The sequence below is a fragment of the Equus asinus genome, chromosome 22, assembly GCF_041296235.1.
Source record: "Equus asinus isolate D_3611 breed Donkey chromosome 22, EquAss-T2T_v2, whole genome shotgun sequence".
NCBI lineage: Eukaryota > Metazoa > Chordata > Mammalia > Perissodactyla > Equidae > Equus > Equus asinus.
In genome coordinates, this window is record NC_091811.1 from 68,897,317 (window position 1) to 68,920,000 (window position 22,684).

At 46.2% G+C, this 22,684-nt stretch overlaps 1 protein-coding gene across 9 annotated transcripts in view; it reads left to right on the forward strand.

The window, feature by feature from the left end:
• MYRFL (myelin regulatory factor like) overlaps nucleotides 1-22,684 on the forward strand; it is a 118,874-nt gene that overhangs the window by 37,529 nt on the left and 58,661 nt on the right. For 7 of the 9 annotated variants that reach the window (XM_070495076.1, XM_070495077.1, XM_070495074.1 and 4 more), the window contains exons 3-10: nucleotides 5,012-5,079; nucleotides 5,158-5,431; nucleotides 6,227-6,318; nucleotides 12,041-12,191; nucleotides 15,375-15,570; nucleotides 17,757-17,833; nucleotides 19,012-19,122; nucleotides 21,057-21,147. In XM_070495076.1, the coding sequence (XP_070351177.1) occupies nucleotides 5,012-5,079; nucleotides 5,158-5,431; nucleotides 6,227-6,318; nucleotides 12,041-12,191; nucleotides 15,375-15,570; nucleotides 17,757-17,833; nucleotides 19,012-19,122; nucleotides 21,057-21,147 (1,060 nt within the window). The remainder of the gene's footprint in view (nucleotides 1-5,011; nucleotides 5,080-5,157; nucleotides 5,432-6,226; nucleotides 6,319-12,040; nucleotides 12,192-15,374; nucleotides 15,571-17,756; nucleotides 17,834-19,011; nucleotides 19,123-21,056; nucleotides 21,148-22,684) is intronic. The other 2 variants (XM_070495071.1, XM_014858538.3) reach the window with 1 other exon arrangement.

Consider the following 22,684-nt stretch of genomic DNA (forward strand, 5'->3'; position numbering starts at 1 on the left):
TGGCGATCGTGAGTCCGGAGGAGTTCGCAGCTTAGAAACAGTCCCAGACAGCAGTGTTTTTCTTCAAATTAATCACTGCCCTTGTTTTTTACAATTTGCTTAGTTTTGAAGGTGGCTATCCTTAATTCTTCCCTCAAATTCTCTGAAAAGAACTGCAAAATTTCTCTTGATATATTAAAATTCGTTGAGCCTGGGATGCAGTGAAATAAAGGAGTAGCTGTAGTGAGTTTTGGAAGGGAGGGTAAACTGTAAGGAAAACACTTAAAAATTTAAAATCTTCGTTTTAAAGCCACCAATGCATAGTGCTGCCACTCAGCACAAGGCCCTTCGGTCCTCCGCCGGGGACTGCCGGATGGAGCGTGCGCTCCTGTTGGTAACATGCCAGGCCATGCTTCTGGGGGGAATTGATCATTTACTTGTGGTTTCAGATTTTATTAACATTATTGAGCTCAGTGGTGCTGCTAATGTTAAGGTAACTGAACAACGGCCTAGAACCTTGAATGTGGAATCGTGAGATCACGGAGTCAATGACAAAATTTAATCTGTGGGTTTCTGGGAGAGGTGCCTGTGCAGAATTTAGGAAGTCAAACGGTGCTGCACACGCGGCGTACGACGAAAACCCGCCTTGCTCTGCCCGCTCCCCCAGCGTCCCTGAGCTGCTCTCCCCGAGGCGGGTCCCTTTCGGCTCTTTTAGCTGTGTCTACCACCTTCTATCTAAGTGAGGTTTTGTGTTACTGTTCTTGCTTTATACACTTTAAGAACTTAATACCATCTTCTGCGAGGATTTGACTTTCTTATACCACATGGGCTACCCCCAGCCTCCCAATACCTTAAAGTTGTGCAGAAATTTTGGTGAGGTCAGTATCCAGGGCTTACATTATCATCACTATGAGTTCATATAATAATTTACTATGATTATATTTTCTTTCTTGAAATTATTGTTTGTCTTGAATCATGACCTTGCTTTCGTGATTTTCTTGGCTTCAAGTTTCCTCATCACTAATTCTTCCCTCAGATTCTCTGAAGGGAACTGCAGAGTTTCCCTCAGTGTTAAAGCACCTTAGTGCCTTTTCTTCTTAAAGACGTTCCTCTATGATCTATGCCATCACTGACTTCTTTTTTCTATTGATTTATTCTATTTTGCTCTATTGATTGATGAGAAGGGATGTTAAAATCTCCAACTATGAATGTACGGTTATTTATTTCTCCTTTCGATTCTGTCAATTTTTGCTTCATGTATTTTGGACTTCTATCGTTAAGTATGTAAACAATCAGGATTGCTTGCCTTCTTAATGAAAGAACTTTTATTATTACGGAACAAGCCTTTTTACTTTTAGTAATGTTCTTTATTTTGAAGTCTATTTTAGTTATTATTTGTGAAATCACTCTGCCTCTCTTACACATTTTCTTTCCTGTGTTAACTTTCAACTTATCTGAGCCTTTATATTTAAAGTGTTTTTTTTTTCTGCTTTATCTCCCCAAATCCCTCCCATACATAGTTGTATATCTTAGCCACAGGTCCTTCTAGTTGTGGCACGTGGGACGCCGCCTCAATGTGGCCTGATGAGCAGTGCCGTGTCCGCGCCCAGGATCCAAACCAGCGAAACCCCGGGCCGCCGAAGCAGAACATGTGAACTTAACCACTCAGCCACAGGGCCGGCCCCTGAAGTGCTTCTTGCAGACAACATACGATTGGGTTTTACTTTTTAAAAATCTATTCTTACAATCTCTGCCTTTTAATTGGAGTGTTTAGTCCACTTACATTTAAAGTAATTATTGACGTTGTATTTAATTCTGCCATTGTATTATTTGTCTTCTTTTTGTCTCTTCTATTTCTTATTCCCCTGTAACTCTTTTTCTGGTTTATTTTGTAATATTCGAATAAGTTTAGAATTCCATTTTATCTGTTGACTTCAGCTATACTTCTTTGCATTATTTAACTTTTTACAATCTACTCATAGTTAATGAATTAATATTGTACCGCTTAGCATAAAATATAGAAATCTTCAACTGTATGATTCCATCTATCCCCCACTCCCATGCTCTAAGCGATAGTTGTCATATTACACCTACGTGTGTTATATGTTGTATACTCTACAAGACAATGTCAATATTTTTGCTTTAAACAGTCCTGTGTATCTTAAAGAAATTCAGAGAAGAAGCGATTTGTGTTCAGATAGGTACCATTTTTTATTCTCTTCATTTCTTCCTAAAGTTTCAAGTTCCCATCTGGTATCATTTCCCTTTAGCCTGAATGATGTTTTTAACACATTTTCTTATGCATGTCTGTTCACAGATTCACTTAATTTTTTTTATTTGAAAATGTCCTTATTTTGCTTTCATTCTTGAAGGATATTCTCCTTGGATATAAAATTCTGGATTGTCAGTTTTGTTTTTCTCTAGCACTTTAAAGATATTGCTGTGCTGTCTCTCGCCTGTGGAAATTTTGACGAGAAGTCAGTGCTCATTTGAATCACTGTTACACTACAAGTAATATTTTGCTTCTCTCTGACTACTGTGGAGAGTTTCTGTTTATTTTTGGTTTGCAGTGATTTGACTCTAATGACTTAGGTGTGGTTTTCTCTATATCTATATTGCTTGGGATTTGCTGAGCTTCTTGAACTTTTAAAGTTATGTTTTTTACCAAATTTGGGAAATTTTTGGCCATTACATTTTTAACTATTTTTCTGCTCCATCCTTTCCACAGGTTCGTGAATCTCTTTCTCTCTCTCTCTTTTTTAATTAAAATTTTCCACTCTGTTCTTTAGGTTGGATGGTATCTATGGATCTATGTTCAAGTTCTGCTGTTACACCACCCAGTGATCTTTTTTATTGATAGAATGTTTTTCATCTCTAGAATTTCCATTTAGTTCTTTTTTATGGTTTCTGTTTCTTTGCTGAGATTTTGTATTTTTTGGTTCTTTGCAAACACGTTTTTCTCTGCTCCATTAAGCTTAGTTGTAATAGCTGCTTTAAAGTCCTCGTCTGCTGATGAACATCTGGATCGTCTCTGGGTTCGTGTCCATTGATTGTTCTCTCTCCGGAGGCGAGGCCATGATTTCCTGGTTCCTTGTTTGTGGAGTAATTCTGAACTGTACCCTGGACTCTGTGAATGTCGGGATTCTTTTATATTCCTCTGAAGAGTGTCTATATTTTTGTTTTATTGGGCAGCTACTTTGCTTAGACTCAAATTGTGACTTCTGTCTCTTGGGAGGCAGCTCACGTTTCAGTTCAGTCCCTTGCCTTTGGTTGAGCTGTGCAGTCAGCCCCCGACATCGATGGCTCAGGAGTCGGCCAGACCCTAGGCTGGAGTTTATACACAGAACCTGGGGTTTCCCTTCTCTGGATCTCTCTCTCCCAAGATTCCCTTTTCGCTTTCAGCGGCTGTGTTTACCCCAGACTCTGTTCTGTGGTTCCTCAGGCCAGAAACATCGGGCTTCTCTTGGGGTTTTGGCTGTTCTGCGGTTCCGACTTCACCCAGCCCTAAGGCTGAAAGCTGTCAACAGATTACTCACCTCATGCCATTACCTCGTCCGAGTTTCAGGGCCCCCCAGAATCTTCTTGCTTTTGTCCACTTTCCAGTGTCCTTGGGTATATATTTATTTTTACTTTTCCAGCTTCATAGTTTTTATCTGTGGGAGGGTCGGGTCTGGTCTGGCAGGAGCTCAGCAGTCATGTTGGAAGCAAAGGAGTTCCTTTGTGATTCCTTACGTATCTCGGTGTTTGTTCTCTGTCTTCCATGCCAAAGGCCTTCTGAAAACGTCTGACCCTTCATGTTTGTCCCTTGGGAAGTCCTGTGACAAGCCGTAATTTCTCAAAGGATGAGTTTCATTACAGAGTGGCCAAGCAGGGACTGGCCATTTCCTTAGGTGACATCAAATTATCATTTCCCCCCGAGGACCTTCAATTTTTCTAAGGAACAGTCTTCCAGTTTCTGCTTGGATGCCTGCAAAGCTGAGTTGAGGAGTCTCAAAGTTCAGTGTTTAGACTTTTAATTAACCCTCCGTTTTCAGCCCAGCAGCTCCACAGACCGCCTGGTTCCGTCTCCCCAGAGAGGGAGCCCCTCCAGCTTCTGCTGCGCCATGAGGGAGCTGCCTGGCGGTACAGGTCGGGAAGCCAATCTGAGGGTCCAGCTGTTCCTTAATCACACTTTCAGCCAATTCTTTTGTTTTCAGCCCCGCCTTACCCCTGGATTCAGAGGCTCCTGGTGACGCCAAGGCCCTGGACTTTTCTGGAGTGTATTTGAATTGGATAACCTCTTGTTGGCTCCTACGTCCCCTCTGCCATCCCCAAGAAGTCCTGTTTTTGTTTTTTCCATTTTGCTAGTTCATTTTGCTCAATCCTATTTCTGTCTACCATGTGTTTTTGAAATATGGTCTGTTGTGGTCTCTGCTCACATGCTCTGTGTCCTTTTGTGTTTATGCCTCTTTATTCTTTACTTTCCTTTGAGTGGGATTTTTGGAGGAAGGTAAATGTGTGTTCTCTCTTCCCTTAGTAATAAGAAATGAATAAATTATAATGGACCAATTTGAGAGAAAACATATCTTTTCTAGTAAATAATAAAAACAGACTTTTTTCGTCATTGTATAAGATTAAAATCTTAATCAACCAAGAAAAACATGACAGCTTCCTGTCCATCAAGAGAATAAAGTGCAGGGTGTGGTGTTTACGTGTGACTTAGTATCTCACAGTTTCTGCGCCGTAAGGAACTTGAAGGTTTTTTGGAAGAGATACTTTCACACTTTTTTAGTTGTGGTACTCATTTTTTTTAAAGATGAAATTCTGCTTGTACCTTAATATATAAAATGGAAAAACATTATGATTTTTTTCCCCAAGCATTTAAAAATCTTTTGTAAAACTCCTGGGCTCCTTCCTGGAGCTTTGGGATTCCCTGAGCCCAGGTGGGGACCTGAGGCTTCCGTGCAGCAGCGAACATGTGCACAGCCGTCTCTCTAGATGTAATGATGGAACAGGTTACGACAAAAAAGCAACACACGTCTCTAATCCTCAGGCCACGCCAGCTCCCGGACACCCCACCCTACTCCGCCTCAGACTCCTGCTCTCCTCCTCAGGTCAGAGGTGAGTGGCATCTGCCTTCTTCACGTTACGCTGCTCCTCTTCTTGAACCCTGGGGTGAGAAAGAGAGGCCCCTCTCAGTGTGTGTCCCCCCAGGTGCATGCGGCCCCACTCTGAGACCTGCAGCCGGGGCGACTCCAGCGTCTCTTCACCACTCCGAAGCTGCACCCGGGATGCTCCCCGCACACCTGCCCCAGGGCTCGTCTGAAATGAGCGACCCCGGCCGCATCCACAGCAGCTTCCACACCTGTTACCCAGACGCCAGTCACCTCCCGACCCCCCTGGACCAGTCCGTGCCCTCCCATCTGGGGATGAGTTGTTCTTACCGTCAGCAGCCTCTGAGCTACAGCCCCAGGTAAAGGGCCAGTTCCTTAGTTATGAGGATCTCCGAGCAGCCACCCCTCGGGGCCAGTGGAGAGTGAAGACTGGAGTCCTCTCCAGAAGATGGCAGTGTTGAGACGTAGATCAGACTCGCCAAGGCCCCTGCTCTTGGCTTTAGACCATCTTTTAATTAAAAACCGGCTAAACCCAAGGTCCTTGTTCAGTGGAAAGCTGAAATGTCAGGAACGTATAGGGAGATGCTGGGCGATGGGGAAGCGCTCTTTGCATTGGCAGCCTCAGCTAGACCGCACAAGGAATTTGTGGATGAGCTCTCAGGAAGATATGTCAGTTAAGCTTTAACTAGCATTCTTTTCTTCTCTTTTCCTTCCTCTCTTGTCTTTCATCTACTCTTTCATCCCTCTGTCTGGATCTAGAGGGTGGCGGAAAGAGTAAAGACCATCAAAACTTGTGGTGAAATTCCACAGGAGAAAATGTGCAGGCGTGAAATGTATGCATGTGTTTGGAGTCTGTATCTCCTCTGTCCCAGTGAGTCCTCTGCCTTTGAAAACGCGGTCGTGTTATTTTCCAAGCAGCCGAATCTCAGATCCGCTGGGTAGAGGAGAACGAAGTTTCAGACCAGTTGGGCTCTGGGAATAGGGACCTGTTCCATCTGCTCCATGCATGGACCTGGTACTGCAGACTAGAAGGGACCCAAGGAACTTTAACTAGAATTAGTCTGAGGGACGCAGAGAGCAGAGAATTAAATTAGATTTAATGTAACATGGAGAGAAAGAGAGCCCTCACTTTCACTTTGGTTTCTTGCTTTCAGAGCCTCCTTGCCACCAGCCAAGAAGAGAAAGTGCCCGCAGGTGCTGGAGGACCCCGGGGACGGCCGGGTGTGGGCCCAGCTCTCCAGACCACGTGAGCCAACCCGGGGCCTTGTTGCTGCCCTGGCCATGAAATCAGGGTCTTTTACCAGCCTTGGAGCCGTCCTATAAAAGTATTTTCTGTCTGCTAGAAGGGCAGCGACAGGCTCTGGGAGTTTCTTTCTTCCCTCTTGACGTGATGTTTCATGCAGCCTGGGGTGGGGTTGTACTGGAGCTCCCAGAAGAGATGCCACCCTCTCCCTCTGGTGGAGACGAATCACCGGTCCTTCCAGTTCCAGGGGCAACGTATCTCAGAGGACCCCGGCCCCGGGTTGGGGAGGCTGTGTAACGTGGCAGCACCTCCGGGAGCCTGCTGCTGTGCTCACTGCTTAGTTCCTTCTTAATCATAATGTGCACACCTGGGGATCTTGGGAAAATGCAGATTCTGATTCAGTAAGCCTGAGGGGGGTCTGAGAGTCTGCATTCCTCACAAGCTCTCAGGTGGTGCTGATGCTGCTGGCTCGGGAAGGTTCTCCGAGAAGCAAGACTTGGGAGGATTTCTCCAGTGGAGCAGGCGGGGAGAAAGCTGGGCTGCCCTGGTACTCGCTTCAGATAGCGGGTTCCCAGTAGATCTTTGAAATGTTGTAAAATCGTTTAGAAGTCTAGTAGCACGATCATCTGATGCTATCTTGCTCTTTGTCTTATATAACATGTGACACATCACGTTTCCAGCTTAGAGACTTGATCCAGTTGAGAACAAATTAGGTCTTTTGAGTCTGAGGTCTTGAACTTTAGAATTTTCAGAGTAAATGCTATGGCACTTTTTAGGGAAAAAGGGTGATGCTCCATGCTGAATCTATAGCCACTGTCCGTGATCCAACGTAGGCAGTGTGAACAGCACCCCAAATTCAGGGACCAAGTCTTTTATTCTCATGCATCAGCTTGGCAAGAAGTCCAAGATTTCCTTTGGACTCCCTCCCACTGTTGTCCCCAGACTCCAGAAGCTTATGCTGCCCCGGAAGGAGATGCATGTGTCTCTCTCTTCTGCTTGAGTTGCAGTCTTTGCTTTTCGCAGCTGCATGGTAAGAACTGGTCCTCTGTGCCCCTGGGGACTGCTGCTCCCTTCAAGGACATGTGGCCTCAGCTCCAGCAGGGTCTGTGGGTCCTTCAGTGGACAATGACTTCACCCTCTCAGCCACGCCCCACATACCACCATCCCTGGGAGAGCTTGGCAGAACTGCACTGGGCGTCCGGCCCTGGTAGAAACTGGAACTCTCAGGGCCTGCTTTCCTTTTGCATGGACCCACCGTGGCCAGCAGTTGCTTGATTTATCTTATTCAACCCTAGAAGCACAAAATGCTAATTGAAGCCCCTTTCCAGATGACATCGAGCTCTCCATCCACCTTCCTTGCGAGGTTATTCCAATGTCTTCAGGGATCCTTGCACCCAGCCTGCAGCTTCTTTACGATTCTCAGACACAAAAGGCTGAGTAGACTCCCAGCCAGAGGAGGGAGCTGCCTGGTCACTCTCGCACAGATGCGCCGGCGCGCCAAGCGTCCCTGGCAGGCCACCCAGACCTCCCAGGTGTTCCTCATCAGACTCTCGGGCTGCTCCAGAGTTCAGCTCCTCTGGGGTGGTTCTGCCCTGTCGCTGGAGGGGGCACTGGTTCCCCCACGTCCAGAGAACAGCCAGGGAGGAGTGGCAAGGTGTCCCAACTGACAGGAAACCTAGAATCCCTCTTAAATCCCATTCCGAGGGCGCCGAGAGCTGACCGATGGTAACTGGCTCCAGACAACTGTTCCAGAGTGAAAACAAGCAGGTTCCCAGGGCAAAAAAGGGCAAAAACTTAGTTAATCCAAATGCCGTGTTTTCCTTAGAGTTCATATTCTCAGCGGAAGTTTTCTAGCGGAGATTCATACGTGATGTTACAGCGGCCACAGGGTTTTACAAAGGTCGGGGAATGACATGCCCAGAGGAAGGAGGAGCTTGTGCAGGATCCCTGGTGGGAGAAGATGCTCTAAATCCATCAGGAAGGCCTTTCTGGTGACCTGTCCCAAGCAGTCCACTCTGGCCAAGGGTTCCAAGACCCCCACTCGTGGGCTCACAGTGTGGACTTGCTGGGTTGCTGTGGGCAGCTGTAAAATCTTACTTAGAGAGAAAGCAGCTGATGGACGCCTCCTGCTCGCTGGTTCTGGACCCACATGGTCAGACTCCAAATACGAGAGGGTTCTTGGCCTTGTGGTTTGAACCTCAAACACCAGAGTTTTTCAGCCCCAGAGTTGTGACCTTTGGCCCCGAGGGGGAGGCACAGGGGCTGAAGTCACGCAGTACAGTCAGAAACAGTATCTTCTCATCTCACCAGCAGTTGGGGACTTTTCGAGCCTGACTTTTCTTGATTATCAAATGAGAATCCTAATTTCTACTTTACCCATTTCCAAGATTTTTTAACGGTAATGTGTAAGAAAATATTGAAAAAGAGTCTATGATTTTCTCCAAAAGATTGGGACCGGGTGATCTGCTGCCTTGACACGTCTGCTTCTCTCTCCTGTTACCTTTTCTGGAGAAACCCTCAGTGTAGCGTGAAAGGAAGAGGAGGGTTTGAGTTCTGTCTCTCACTTGGCGGCTGCGACGCTGGGCAGGCCATTTCCAGTCTTGGAACACCAGTTTCCGCATTTGTTGAATGAGATTAAGAATCCTTACCTCATAGGCAATTTATATAAATCTGTTTGGCTGCATCTACTAAAACACCTCCTATGACCCAGTGATTCCCCTCCTAGGAATATAGCTAACAGAAACGTGTGCACAGGCCCACTGAGACACGCACAGAGTTGTCTGTAGTAGCATTACTTACAATGACCACCAACTGAAAGTAACCCAAGTGGCCGTCGAGGGCAGGATCAACTGTGGCGTATTCATGCAATGGAGACTGTGCAGCAGTGAAAGTGGACAAATGGCGCCACGTGCAACAATAATGAGCGAACCTCATAAACATACTGTTGGGCAAAAGAAGCCAACACACAGAGTACATATTGTATTGCTCCATTTCTCCAGACTCCTGTGTGGTGTTAGAGTTCAGAGCAGGGATTCTTCCTGGGCAGGAGGTGTCCACTGGAGTGCTGGCAGTGTCCTGTTCTTTGAGCTGGTGATAGTTACCCAGGATAATTCATCTTATAAGAAAGCATCAGACTGTGTACTAATGATCCATATACTACTCTTCATGTGCATTACACTGCAGTAAAGAAAGTTCATTGAAAAACGGGATCCTTACCTTGACGATGAGTTAATGAGTTGATGAGAAACCACATCAAGTGTCTGAGATAGTGCTTGGTGCAGAGAGCACACAGAAGAACTAGACAGTAGTGGTAGTATTAATGATGACATGTCCTCCTACAGCCTTGTGCCTGGGATCTCAGTGTGGGCTTGTCATCCCAGATTCCCATCCCTGGTCCACCAGCTCATGGCCAGCTCCCAGGGAAGCCACGACTATGTCAGTGCTGTTGGAGTGGCTGCCTGACACCCTTGCTGCTGTGATGGAAAGGGCAGAAAAAGCCTTATCCTTGAGGACAATGCCCCCTGCCCACCCTCCCTACCAGCACCTAGAGGAGTGGAGCTGGCCTTTGACTGGCTCTCCTGGCACCTTGACCTTGCTGCCACCACGCTCAAATAGGAAAGGGCCCGGGTGAGCTGGTGGCCGTGCATTAGTTATTTTACATCAGATACAGTTACCATGGAAGCCAAGAACACAAGTGTTTGCCAGACTTCTTAGGAATAACTGAGTCACCTGAGCTGAAACAAACACATGTGATAATGACAGTGCCACCAACACTAATAAAGACACCATTGTTTAAACTGTTCCGGGTGGCAGACCCTGTGCTAAGTACTCACAGTCCTGGGGGGCAGCATATGGTTACTCCCATTCTGCAGATGGAGAAACTGAAGCCCAGAGACCTTCAACCCTTTTCCTAAGATTGTGTCGCCATTAAGGATAAGGCTGTGATGCAAACCCAAGTCCATCTGGTTCCACACTCCAAGCTCTTGCACTTCCTTCCCCTCCCCATTGTGGAGAGAGGCAGCGAAGGCTGAAGGGGCGTCTTCCGTTCTCTGAATTTGGTGTAAGCAGGAGAACCATGGAAGGGTTTTTGTCTTCTTGAAAAGTTTTTAGGCCGGGTAACTTTTGGAGCAGTGAGGGTGTGAAGTGCTCCTTGCATTGCTGACCTCCTGTATTCTTAACTGGGAAAAGTTTTTCAGGATTTTGAGAAATCTTTCCAAAATGGTTGTTGACAAAAACTGAAAAATAGATGTTTTGCATAGGGGCCATGTAATAGTGACAGCCCAAGAAAAACATTTTCTGTGACATTTGACATCACAAGCGACCTGCAGGAGCTCTGTTATTTATTTGTTTTAGGAAGTCCTCAGTAAACGTATGAAGGGAGGAAGTGAGATGAGGGAAAGAAAACCCAGTGGCCCCTGTGTTCCCGTGAGGGCTGAGTGCACGTGCAGGAGTGAGGGTGGGTGTTTTGTATATTCTGTCACATTGCTGCCCACTGCCTTCGGGTCTCATGCACGCCGCTACTCCCCTGCCCTCCTGGTGGCAGGCGTGAGTGAGGGGGTGCAGAGCTAAAAGAAAAGGAGACAGCAGACGGACCGGAATTTACATAAAAATCGCCTGCGGTTGATGGTACAGTTTGTCTCAAATTAAGACAAACAACTTGCAAGGATTATGCAAAAATAGTAGTTTGCACATGTGAAACTGCTGTTATTTGGCCATTTTTGACATACGAAAGTAGCAATTTCTTGTAGTCAATACTACATTAGGAGAAGATGCTTTCTGCTGCTTTCTCTTGGCGTGAGCTTCTGACAGTGCCCCCACTCGCGTTGCGGTATTCTCTCTGCTGGTTAATGTTGCAAGATGGCCAGGACCCCTGTTCTCATTTCTGTTCTGCAAATGAGGGAAGTAAGATGCTAAGCGAGTGAGTAACTCATCTAAGTTCAGAAAGTTGGACCTCAGAATCCTGGTGCCACAGAGACCTGTGACAAACTAGACTGGATTGGTTGCAATTAACAAAAACAAAGAAACAAAGGACAAACCCCAAAACCTCAAACTGCCATAAGCAAAAAACAAACAAAATGAAAAAACAAACCAGGGGGTTTGTTGGCTTCTGTAACCCAAGGGTTTAGGATTGGATCCCAGAACTCAAAGCACGCCACCAGCACTGGGCGCCCTCCTTTCTCAACTCTGCCTTCTGCCGTGCTGGCTTCCTTTCCAGACCGCTTTTCCCGCATGACCCTAAATGGTGCCAGCAGCTCTAGGGCATGGATCTCGCAGGTTCAGACCTCATGGAGGAGAGTCAGCGTCTTTGAACCCGCGTTCCCTGAAGCACTGGGGTCTGCTCTGCTTGGACTGGATTAGGCCATGTGTCCACCTGGTGTGATTATTGATGCGAGTAGTGAATGCCGTACTTTGATGGGTCAAGCCCGGGCTCCTGCCCTCCTCCAGATGGGAGTGGACATCGCTGGAACCACCCAGCCTGGAAGTGAGGAAGCAGGGTGGATAGATGCTGAGGCAGAGTGTCCAACAAGGGCCCACACTGCCCTAAACTGCCCTTGCTACAGATGAGAAAACAGGGCCAGCCACATACCTCCCGCCTCCCAACACCTGTCACCTTCCACACGGTCACTCTGCCTCTGACAAGGCCTGTTCTTTGCTCCCTGCAGCTGTCTGTGAGTCTAGGAGAAACAACTTTGGAGGAAGGATCTAATACACTTATTCTTTGCAGTGACAAGTAGGAGTTACAGCAGCAAAGCTCAAGACGGTGACAATGAGGGGCAGAAGGTGATGCCCGAGGACCAGTGCGCTCCTGCTCTGAAGTGGCAGCCGTACCGAAGTGTTCCTTGGCATAGTTTATTAAACAGTCGTTACGAGAAACTGTGAGTGGCCTTAGGAACCTTGTGGTGGGCGGGGGCGAGAGGAGGAAGGCTTCGCTAACTCTCAAGACTAAACCCAGGTATTGGGGCTTTGACACCACCCTGACCAAGTGGGGTGGGTCAGCGAGGAGTATGTCTTACTCCTTATGTTTTGCATTCTAACTAATGAAGGGTTTCAGGAATCAGATCTGTAATTCTAACTTACAATCTGCCCACTAAATGGTGGAGGGAGAGGGCATCTTTCTGAGATCACATGCCCAGTTTAAACCAAAAGCCGGAATTTGGAGATTTCCCAAATCGCTAACATTTAATCCTGCAGTTAATTTTAAATCCTATAGATTTATTTTTTTTAGGCCACACTGAATTGTTAGCTAGTGACGCCCCCTCCCCCACCATCCGTGCTGCACCAAGTGTTGTTGGGTCCGTTGTCAACATACCCGTAGCAGCCGTGGTCGATGGTGGCTTTGCATTGGGAGACTGAAATCAGGCCGTGCAAAATACCCTTAAACCGGAAAAGTTCCATCCCGTTCTTAGCACGTTGTAGTTGCAGGAGCTGGAGCTGGATTTGTGCATTACTGCTCTTGAACATCCTCTGAACTTTCTCTTTCTTCATTAGGATGTAATTTATCTCCTTAAGTGTTCTAGAATTTTCATTGATTATAGATGCCTTCTTGAAATACTAAAAAAATGCTAATGGTTAAAGAATAGGATTTTCAAGTAATAAATACAATATTAAATGAGAAATGTTGGGCTACAAACTTGAGGGCCTTTCTGGTACTTTCCCAATTCAAATATAGCTTCTTTTAGAGCAAAACTTATCACTAGGACTTTTATGTTGGATGAACTAGAAGGAAGACATCTTTTCCTTAAAACAAAATCCAAGGAGTTAAACAGACTTTGGGAGTTGGTGCGTTTAACAGGAAGCAGAAGGAAGCAAACTGCTCATTGGATCCTTGAAATGTCACAACTTTGTGTCTTTGCCACTGTGTGCCATCAGAAAAAGAAAGGATGTGCCCACGTGTCACGGTTTTCACTCTGAGGCCTCATTTGTTATCTTTGGGGAGTGTTCCGTGTTCCATCTTAACATAGGCACCAAGGGTCCAACGCGTCACACACGCACAATGTTTTCACTAAAGCCTTTAATGCTTCGCAGCCTCTGCGTCTGAGTCGACCGAGTTCCCAAAGTAACTGTTCTCTTCCTACTTGAGTAGCTTATTTTTTTAAAGTTTATTTGAACAGCCAATCTCTGCTCCACTGATCTGGAAGAAAAAGAGAACAGGATGGTGTCAACTTAAAGGTGTGCAGGCAGATTCATCTTTGAACGCTTAGCAATCATTCACTCTTCTTAAGCAAAGTAGGCGGCAGCGTTCACCTGGGTTAGAATTCAAGCCGCCTTGATTTCACTATTCATATTGAGATAGAAAATCACTTGTCTCTTCTTAGATTATTATGTCTAATTTGTTACAAAAATAGTTTCCCTACGTTACCTAAAAGCAGTAAAGTTATGGGATTGAAAATTTATCAAATCTTTTTTTTCTGAATGATATTTAAAACTGTGTTAACAAGAGCTTTAAAAAAAACAGTTTAGTTGACCTCATAATTAACTTTTGATGTTAAACAGAATTGCTTTTCGGAGGTAAACAAATTTCCATAACCAGAGATTGGCATTTAAGATTCAGAACAAACTCCACCAGTGTAATTGTTGACTGATTCAGTTTCTGCTTCCAGCTGTCCTGAAATTCCAGGCTAATGCTCGTACGTGAGCCGTAAACCTTACCTTCTTCCTTCAGAGTTTTTGACAGTGAAACGTGGAAGGTTGCAAAAAGATGTTTCCTTTTTCACAACCAAGACAGCTCTTAATAATCTCTGTAGTAAAATCTGTACTCAATTCATCTAGCCTTTAGATGAGTAATTTAGCAGATTAGTTCTAGCAACCTGAGTCAATATACTTCCCAGATGGTGTAAGACATGTGGTCCTTCTTGAATTCTTCATTTGATGGATTTTCCAGTTGCTGCTGGGGGCATTGTGGCTGCCGAGCCTTTGACCCATCAGCTACTTGAGAGTAATCAATGACCCAGTACTTGATCCATTGGGAAAGTGCTTAACTTGCAAAGTCATGAACACTCTTTTCCCAAGACACCCTTTCATATTTTCTGTTTCTGGAATTAGAGGAAAATTTAGAGACTCCAAGTTGTTCATTAAGTGGCAGCTGTCCAAACTGAGAGGCCAGGAAGCAAAGATCCAGAGCAGCAGAGAGTAAGTGCTGCCCTCGTCCACGTGTGGTCCTGGGAAGGAAAACCCACATTTAAGGACTCTGAGGAATTGAAAATCATGTTCCATATCTACAATGTGTACGGGAAAAACTCACCAAAGCAGTTTTCAACTTTTGTATTCTCTTCTCTACTTGATAATGTTACACATTTAATGTTTTATTTTTACTGACCTTTAAAAGTATTTATTAAACATGTAACACACAAAACATTGCTATTAAAATGATTTGATAATACGCACAAGGCAAAAGTCAGATTAGCCACCCCACCACCCTCCTGTTCCTTTCTGCAAAAGCAGCCAGCTAGGTCTCAGTGCCGTGACCAGATTGGGAGGACAACAGCGAGTGACCACGCTCTCGTCCGTCACTGGGTTGTCAGTCAGTAGTATGGCTGGCTCTGGCTGATCTGGTTTAAAGCTGTTCCTGGTAATTCTGATCAGCCTGCTCTCCTCACATGACCACAATCAGCCAACTATTCATTCAAGTAACTCTTTGTGTGTTGCTGATGAAATTTCGAGACTTTTTTTAAAGGAAGAAGTAGATGAATTCTATCCCAGATATTTCACAACTGAGTAATGTGACTTCTCAACTTCTAGCTGACGTCTTTCTCTTGCACAGTGGAGTCAGATCAGAGGCTGGAAAGCAGAGGGAGAAGGCAGGCTGAGGAGCCAAGGCTTCATTTGGCAAGAACTGTGCCTTTTCCTCGTGAGAAGATAAAAAACTGTGAGACAGCCAGCTGTGTTTTGAAATATTTTCATTTCCCCAGTAAAAATTCATGAAATCGTTTGATTAAATGTAGCCAAAGGAACTTTCCATAATATATTTTCTTGAAATGTTTATTTAATTAATATTGTTTATGAAAGAAAATATATAAACAGTATTTGTTAAATTGGTTTCTTGATTCCTCTTTTCACAGACCTGATATAGGCTATCAAGTTGTCACAGACAAAGGATTTAATTTCTCACCAGCAGATGAAGCTTTTGTTTGCCAAAAGAAGAACCATTTTCAGCTAACCATCCATATCCAAGTCTGGGGCAGTCCACAGTTTGTCAAAACCCAAATGGGCCTAAAGCCAATAGAAATGTTTTACTTGAAAGCTTTTGGGGTTAAGGTAAGCCTATTATTTAGTTCAGTTTGACTAAGCCAACATTTATGAAGTGTTCTTGTTGTCTGTTGCTGCATGACAAGCTATCCCCAAACCTAGGAACTTAGAATAATAGCAGTCGTTTATTTGGGTCACACACCTGCGGCCTGGCTGTGGCTGCGACAGACCACAGGGGAGCTCCACTGGGCCTGCATCCAGTTCCGGGATAGCTCACTTGCCTGTCAAGTTTGTGCCGTGGCCGGGGGCCTGGCTCTTCTCCGTGTGGCCCCCCTGGGGGACAGCTTGTGCTTCCTCATGGCATGGTGGATGAGCGCTGAGAAGAAACGTCCCAAGACAGAGGAAGTGGAAGCTGCCAATTTCTTAAGCCTGGGCTCAGAAACTGGCACAGTGTCACTTCCAACTGCAATTCTATGGTTTCCAGTGTGTTAATCTCGCACTTCTTTTACTAAATGTCGTCTTAATTATTTTATACTTTTCAGTGCTGGTGCATTTTCACATGGAGTAAGTTCGTAGTTTTCATCAAATTCTCAAAGAGCTTCCTGACTTAAAACAGCCAGGGAGCCACTAATCCAGTCAATGCCTCTCTCGTCCGGTTTAACAAGGGGGACTGAGGCCCAGCATGATGCACGGTCCATCCAGAGAGTAAATTACAGAGCTGGGCTTCACACGAGGGCAGGATGACTTCTGAGGGGTCAGCAGTTCTTGTTAAATTGTCACCTCAGCTCCAGCTCCTTGGGGAGGAACGTCTGTTATCTGCATATCTTACTCGAGATTTACTCTGGGTTTCAGCATTGAGCCTCCCAAATGGGGCCTGACCACTGAACACCGCAGACTCTTGCTCCAAACTGAGCTCTTAAACAAAAACAAAACAAAGCAAAAACAAATTTAAAAAACCAATGAACTTATTTTTCTGGTTATGGAAGTAATATGAGTCTGTTGTGAAAATTTTGGAACACAATATAAAATTAAGAAGAAGAGACAAAATTCATTCATATTTGGGACCCACCATTTAGTAACCTAATTTTTCTTTGTTTTTTTCTATTGTTAAAATTAATCTCATATTGTTAATAGTATATTGTGGAAATAACAACATACGATATTATTAAAGAAGCTATAAAATATTGTTTACGAAGATGATGTAGTTTTCCGTTGTATGGATGCAACACGTTAATTCCCGTGTTATTGTAAGTAGTTGTAAGTAAAACTCTACGTCAGCAAAACTGCAGTGCTTGTCCGTGTGTGCCCGACTTTGCGTGAAGATAAATTCCAGAAGAGGAGTTTGCACATCGGAGTTATGAACAGTATTACAGCTCTCCATGTAGGCTGTCCAGTTGCTTTCCAGAAAGATCATTACAATGTGAATAACCCACAAGCCGTCCATGACAGGGCAGGTGTCACCATGTCGTTGCCACTATTTACTAACGACAAGAAGAGTTTGTAGCAAGAAGAGTCATGCCTCACTTAACGACGGGGATGCCTCCTGAGAAGGGCATGTTCGGCAGTTTCATCGTTGTGTGAACATCGTAGAGTGGACTTACACAAACCCAGAGGGCACAGCCTCCTATACACCCGGGCTACGTGGTGCTAATCTTCTGGGACCACTGTCATGTGTGCGGTCTGTCGTTGACCAAAACATTGTTACCTGGTATAGGACTGTACTGAATAAATATCACTTCCTATATTTTATTTATTCTTGGTGTTTATTGTTGTTTTTTCTCATTAGAATGTAAGCTTTGCAATGGCAGGGATTTCTTAGTTTTGTCTATTTCTCATCTCTAATGCCTCGGGCAATGCCTGGTGCACGGCAGGTGCTCAACAGGTATTTATGGAACGAGCGAACCAACGAACGAATGCATGAATGCGTGTATCGTCTGAGCTGCTTTGCTCCTGTGTTTTACCTGGTCCTCTATGAGCCCACTCTGTGGTCACTGCTTTCCTGAAATACTCGGTTGTCTGGTGTTCCTGTTGCTAGTTTTACAGGAATTTGTTTCTTTTCTCACCAGTCACACACTGCTTTAAGGTGGGGCCATTTTCTTATACATCTTTTCAGTGACTTGTCCCTCGGCCCAGTGCCTAGCATGATCCTCGAAAAACTTTCTGAGTACTTGAAGATTATTTACTACTGAACATTTTTTGTTAATAAGCTAGTTAATTTATTAAGTAATTCATTTACTTTTTGTTGTTCCACACAGGTAGAAGCCACCAATCAAATAATCGCTATTGAACAGTCCCAAGCAGACAGAAGCAAGAAGATTTTCAATCCTGTTAAGTAAGAATTTCTGTTCTCACTTGCTTTGTGAATGTTTTGGGAAGAACATCTTTTGTCTAATTTATTTTGCTTGTTTAAAGTGAACCCCACTGTAGAAACTAAATTAGTAATAATGTGTTAATGTTATGAACAGGTACTTTTCAACAAAAATGAAGTAGGTAAAATGCATTGAAATAATTGCAAAAAATTCCTTATTAAAAGCTCCATCTTTAAAGTCATCATTATATTATATTATATTATAATCATTTATTACTGATAACCTTGCTAACAACTTTGGTTCTCTGAGATAGACCATAGCTAGACCTTTCTTCTAATTTTTCATTTAAATCAGCACGATGCTGATTGAATTAACGTCAAGGTTCTGGATCCATGCTGTGCTTGCAGTTCATTTTTTTCTTGTTTTTTAAAGCTCTGTTGGTAGATTGCCTAATGGGTTCCAAGATAGAAAGCCTGCAGGGCTGGGATTGTACAAAGCAATATGGCAGTCCACAGCGAGCATCCACCCTGTAGAGTGACCTGGAGTGGGGTTTGCTTTTTGACGGATTTGCCTGGGATGCAGTGAGCTGGCTCAGTGTAATGACCCTGAGTCAACCCCATTTGGGCTGGGAAGAAGATGGTCCTACAGCCTGGACAGACCAGGCAGCAGCTCAGCCTGACGCTGGAGTGGGAGCCACTGTCCAGACATGGCGCTAAGCTTGCCTGAGGTGTCTGGTCCTCCCTGTCTGGCAGCCGGGGTGTGGCCACCTCCCGCAGCTGGGCCAGAAGAAGGCGGATGCAGAAAGGGACACAAAGGAATTCACCAGGAACCTAGAGAAATGGCTGTCAGAGGCCAGCACTGTAGTCACCGCGGCAGAGGCACAAAGAACCATGTCTTTTCTCCTGTTGTGGAGATGAGAAAATCTGTTCATGGTGTGGGGAGCACACGGCCCTTACAAGTCAGAAACGCTGGGCTTGAGCTCCTGCTGGATGAGCATTTCCAGTGTCCTTCCGTGGCCTCCCCGGCAGCCGTTCCTGACCGCGGTGGGGGTATTTGTTAGAGCCCAGTGACTGGAATCAACGGTCCTTGCAGTGTGTTGAGAGCAGAGCAGGACACGTACTTGAGGGTCTAGGAACGCGTCCAATGTGATCAAAGACTTCGTTTTCCCTCAGTCTCTCGGTATTTCTGCTGTTTGTTTTAGAGTCGACCTGCTGGCTGACCAGGTCACCAAAGTAACACTGGGCCGGTTACACTTCAGCGAAACCACTGCAAATAACATGAGGAAGAAGGGAAAACCAAATCCCGACCAGAGGTAGTGGCATCCCCGTGTGCACCTGGGTGGCCGGGGCTCTATCTGACCGGCCAGCGCCCTCGCAGGCCCCTCTCACCTCTCGGCCTCTCTCTGTTGCCTTCCTCCCTCCCTAACTCTCTCAGATTAACACCCATCTCATTTATGTAGACGGTCTTCTGCTGTGCCACTCTCCTGCACTGCCCGTCTGCCTGCCTGGATCCCTCCAGAGTTCTCCAGAGTGGTGGCGAGCGGCGCCTCCTTGCTGCCCGAGGGCTGAGGGCTGGCCACATTGCTCAAGCCTGTGTGCTGGCACTAGTGCAGATCCCGGAGTCCTGGAGCTCTGCTGTAGCCTTTTCCAATTAAGAGAGAAAATAAATTTGCATTAATGATTTAGATCTGTGGTTCTCATAGTGCTGTCCCAGGACCGGCAGAGATGGCATCGCCCAGACGCTTAGTACAAATGCAAGCCCTCAGGCCTCACCAAAGACCTAGCAGATCAGAACCTCTGGGGGTGGGCCCAGCCATTTGTTTTTGACCAGCTCTCCAGGCGACTCAGATGCATGGCTCAAGTTCGAGAACCACTGTTTTTAACTGAGGTTTTTTTTTAAGATTGGCACCTGGCTAACATCTGTTGCCAATCTTGTTTTTTTTCTTCTTTTTCTTCTTCTTTTTCTCTCCAAATCTCCCCATACACAGTTGAATATTCTAGTTGTAGGTCCTTCTGGTTGTGACATGTGGGACGCCACCTCAGCATGGCCTGATGAGTGCTGCTGAGTCTGCGCCCAGGATCCGAACCAGTGAAACCCTGGGCCGCCCAAGCAGAGCACGCAAACCTAACCACTTGGCCACCAGGCCAGCCCCAAGAACCACCGGTTTTAGAACATAGGTTTTGGAATTGGAAGGAACTGAGTTTGAATATTTGATACTGCCACTTACTGGCAGGGTGACCTGGACACAGACTCAACCTCTCCGAGACTCATTTCCCATTCTGTGAGAGGGGGACAATATCCATATCCAACTGCAATAGGGTCGTTGTGGGTTCTGAATGAAAATAATGTGGCTAAACTGCTTGGCCCAGAGCATGACACATTTCGAGTGCTCAGCAGATGGTAGTTACAATAATAATGATGGCAATGATTACTATTACTGATGTACTTAGACACAGGGGGGAATTCTCATTCTGTAGGGACTAGAGGATTTGCAAAGTGTTACAGAGGAAGCTGGCGCGGTATTTTCACGTAGTCCTTAGAGCGAAAGCTGCTCTGAGGGGCAGTTTCTATTTTGACTTTCAAGAAATGGTCTGATCTTAACCATGTCTCATCGATGGGACATATGAAGAAGCAACTGAAATAACAGTGATGGAAATTGCCTGGGGAGCAATTGGAAGGGGGTCCAGGCCTTTGACTAAAGTCATGACGGGAGAATGTGCAAGGCACAGCGTGCGTGGCCAAGAGCACCTCGGGATGGGAAGGACCAGTGTGGTTGGGCACATCCTAGGGGCTCGCCCTCCACAAGGCCCCGGGCATGTGGCTCGAGTGGCTCGGGACAAAGGCACCTCTACGGTGGCTTCCTGTTGTGCATGTGTTTGTGAGCAATGCTGTGTGGGGGCGGCCAGGAAGGCAGCGAGTGAGGCCTGCGCCAAGTCAGCACAGATGGGCTGAGCCCAGGGCCCCACCAGTGTCCCAGTGAGGGCTCTTGGGGCCTGCAGAAGAGCCCACAGATGCTCTAACTGGGCGAAGGGTGGACCCAGGACAATGATGGGTCAGTCAGCTGCTCTCTCAATTCACGGGAAGGGCAACTTAGAGCAGAAGAGAAAATCTTTGAGTATGCGATCTTTAAATGCAAAAGTCATCGAGGTGAATTCACTGTTGGTTAACTGTTGAGTGGTATTTGGTTGCATAAGTTATGCGTCTGTTCCCTGACGTGTTGGCCTTGGTCTGCTGTTTCTGAACTAGATACTTCATGTTGGTGGTCGGGCTGTATGCTGCCAGCCAGGACCAGTCCTACGTGCTGTCTGCCCACATCTCCGAGAGGATCATCGTGAGGGTAAGCTCGTTTCTTTCACCTTTCTGCCACCCCTCATGCCTTTCTCCCCATGAGTGGAATTTGCGTTTTTGATGACGTGCTCGATCAGTTCCTGTGTCTCAATGATGATGATGGTGATGATGATGATGATGTTGATGATGATGGTGATGATGATGATGATGATGTTGATGATGATGATGATGATGATGATGATGTTGATGGTGATGATGATGATGATGATGGTGATGATGATGATGATGTTGATGATGATGGTGATGATGATGATGATGGTGATGATGATGGTGATGGTGCTGATGATGATGGTGATGGTGATGATGGTGATGATGATGATGATGGTGATGATGATGATGATGGTGATGATGATGATGGTGATGATGATGATGATGATGGTGATGATGATGATGATGGTGATGATGATGATGATGGTGATGATGACAGTAACTGCAGATCCTGCTCCTTTAGCTTTTACACAGTGCTTCTCAACCAGGAGAGCTTGTGTCCCCAGAGTCACCTGGGAGTGTCTGCGAACACTGTTGGTTGTCACAACTAGGGGTGCTACTGGCATCCAGTGGGTAAAGGCCCGGATGCCACGCAACACCTTACAACGCACACGACAGCCCCGCAAAGAATTATCCACACAAATGTCACAGTGCTGTGGCTGAGAAACCCTGCTTCTACACTCTCTTCTCCCCGCTGGGCTATATAGTTTATACATCGCAGCATTTCACGTTGTTCTCTGTATGTGTTACCTTCTTTACACCCAGAGGAACTGAGGCTCAGGAGGGTGAGAGACTGGTCCGTGATCACGCAGCTCGTGTCGATGGGGCCCGAGTTACAGCCACAGGGTGGGGAGAGTGGTTGGCAGGCACTTCCTGCCCCAAAAGTGATTAGTGAGCCCAGGGGCCCCTGGGCACCCGCAGCGCATGGAAATGGCTCAGCACGTTTGCTGAATGAATGATGGGTCACAGCTGTGGACAGAGTCTGGGCAGCCACAGAAACATCAAGCTGTCGGCACTGCTGCTGCAGCTGTGAGGCCAGGCTGCCAGGCTGAGAACGCCAGGGGCACGAGGCAGCCGTGACTGCAGGCCCGGCAGCCTGGGACGGGCTGTGTCCTCACAGGCCCTGGAAGTGACCCAGGGAGGACACGTAAGTCCCGAAGGGAAGATGCTTCACTATGGGCGCACCTTGCATGTGCGGGCCGCCTCGGGCCTGGGCACGAGATCTGCCCATCCGGGAAAAGTCTTCTTGCCTCGAGCTATTCTGAAACAAAGGGCCTCTCTGTAATTCTTTTAGCCAATTAAAAATAATAAGCCACCTGTTAGTGGGGATCTTACAGTTTTAATGGCAGTGAAGTAATAATGGAAATGAGGTAAACGCTGATGTGTTCCAACATCCCAGAGTAAGGGCTGGGCTGTGTGCCTGCCAGCGTGCTGGCCCCAGGCTGCGAGTTTGTAGGGTCTGATCTAACCTGTGGCAACAAGGCTCCTCCTGGGCAGAGGCCGGGGCAGGGGGGCCTCTCCCTGGGGTCGTGAGCCAA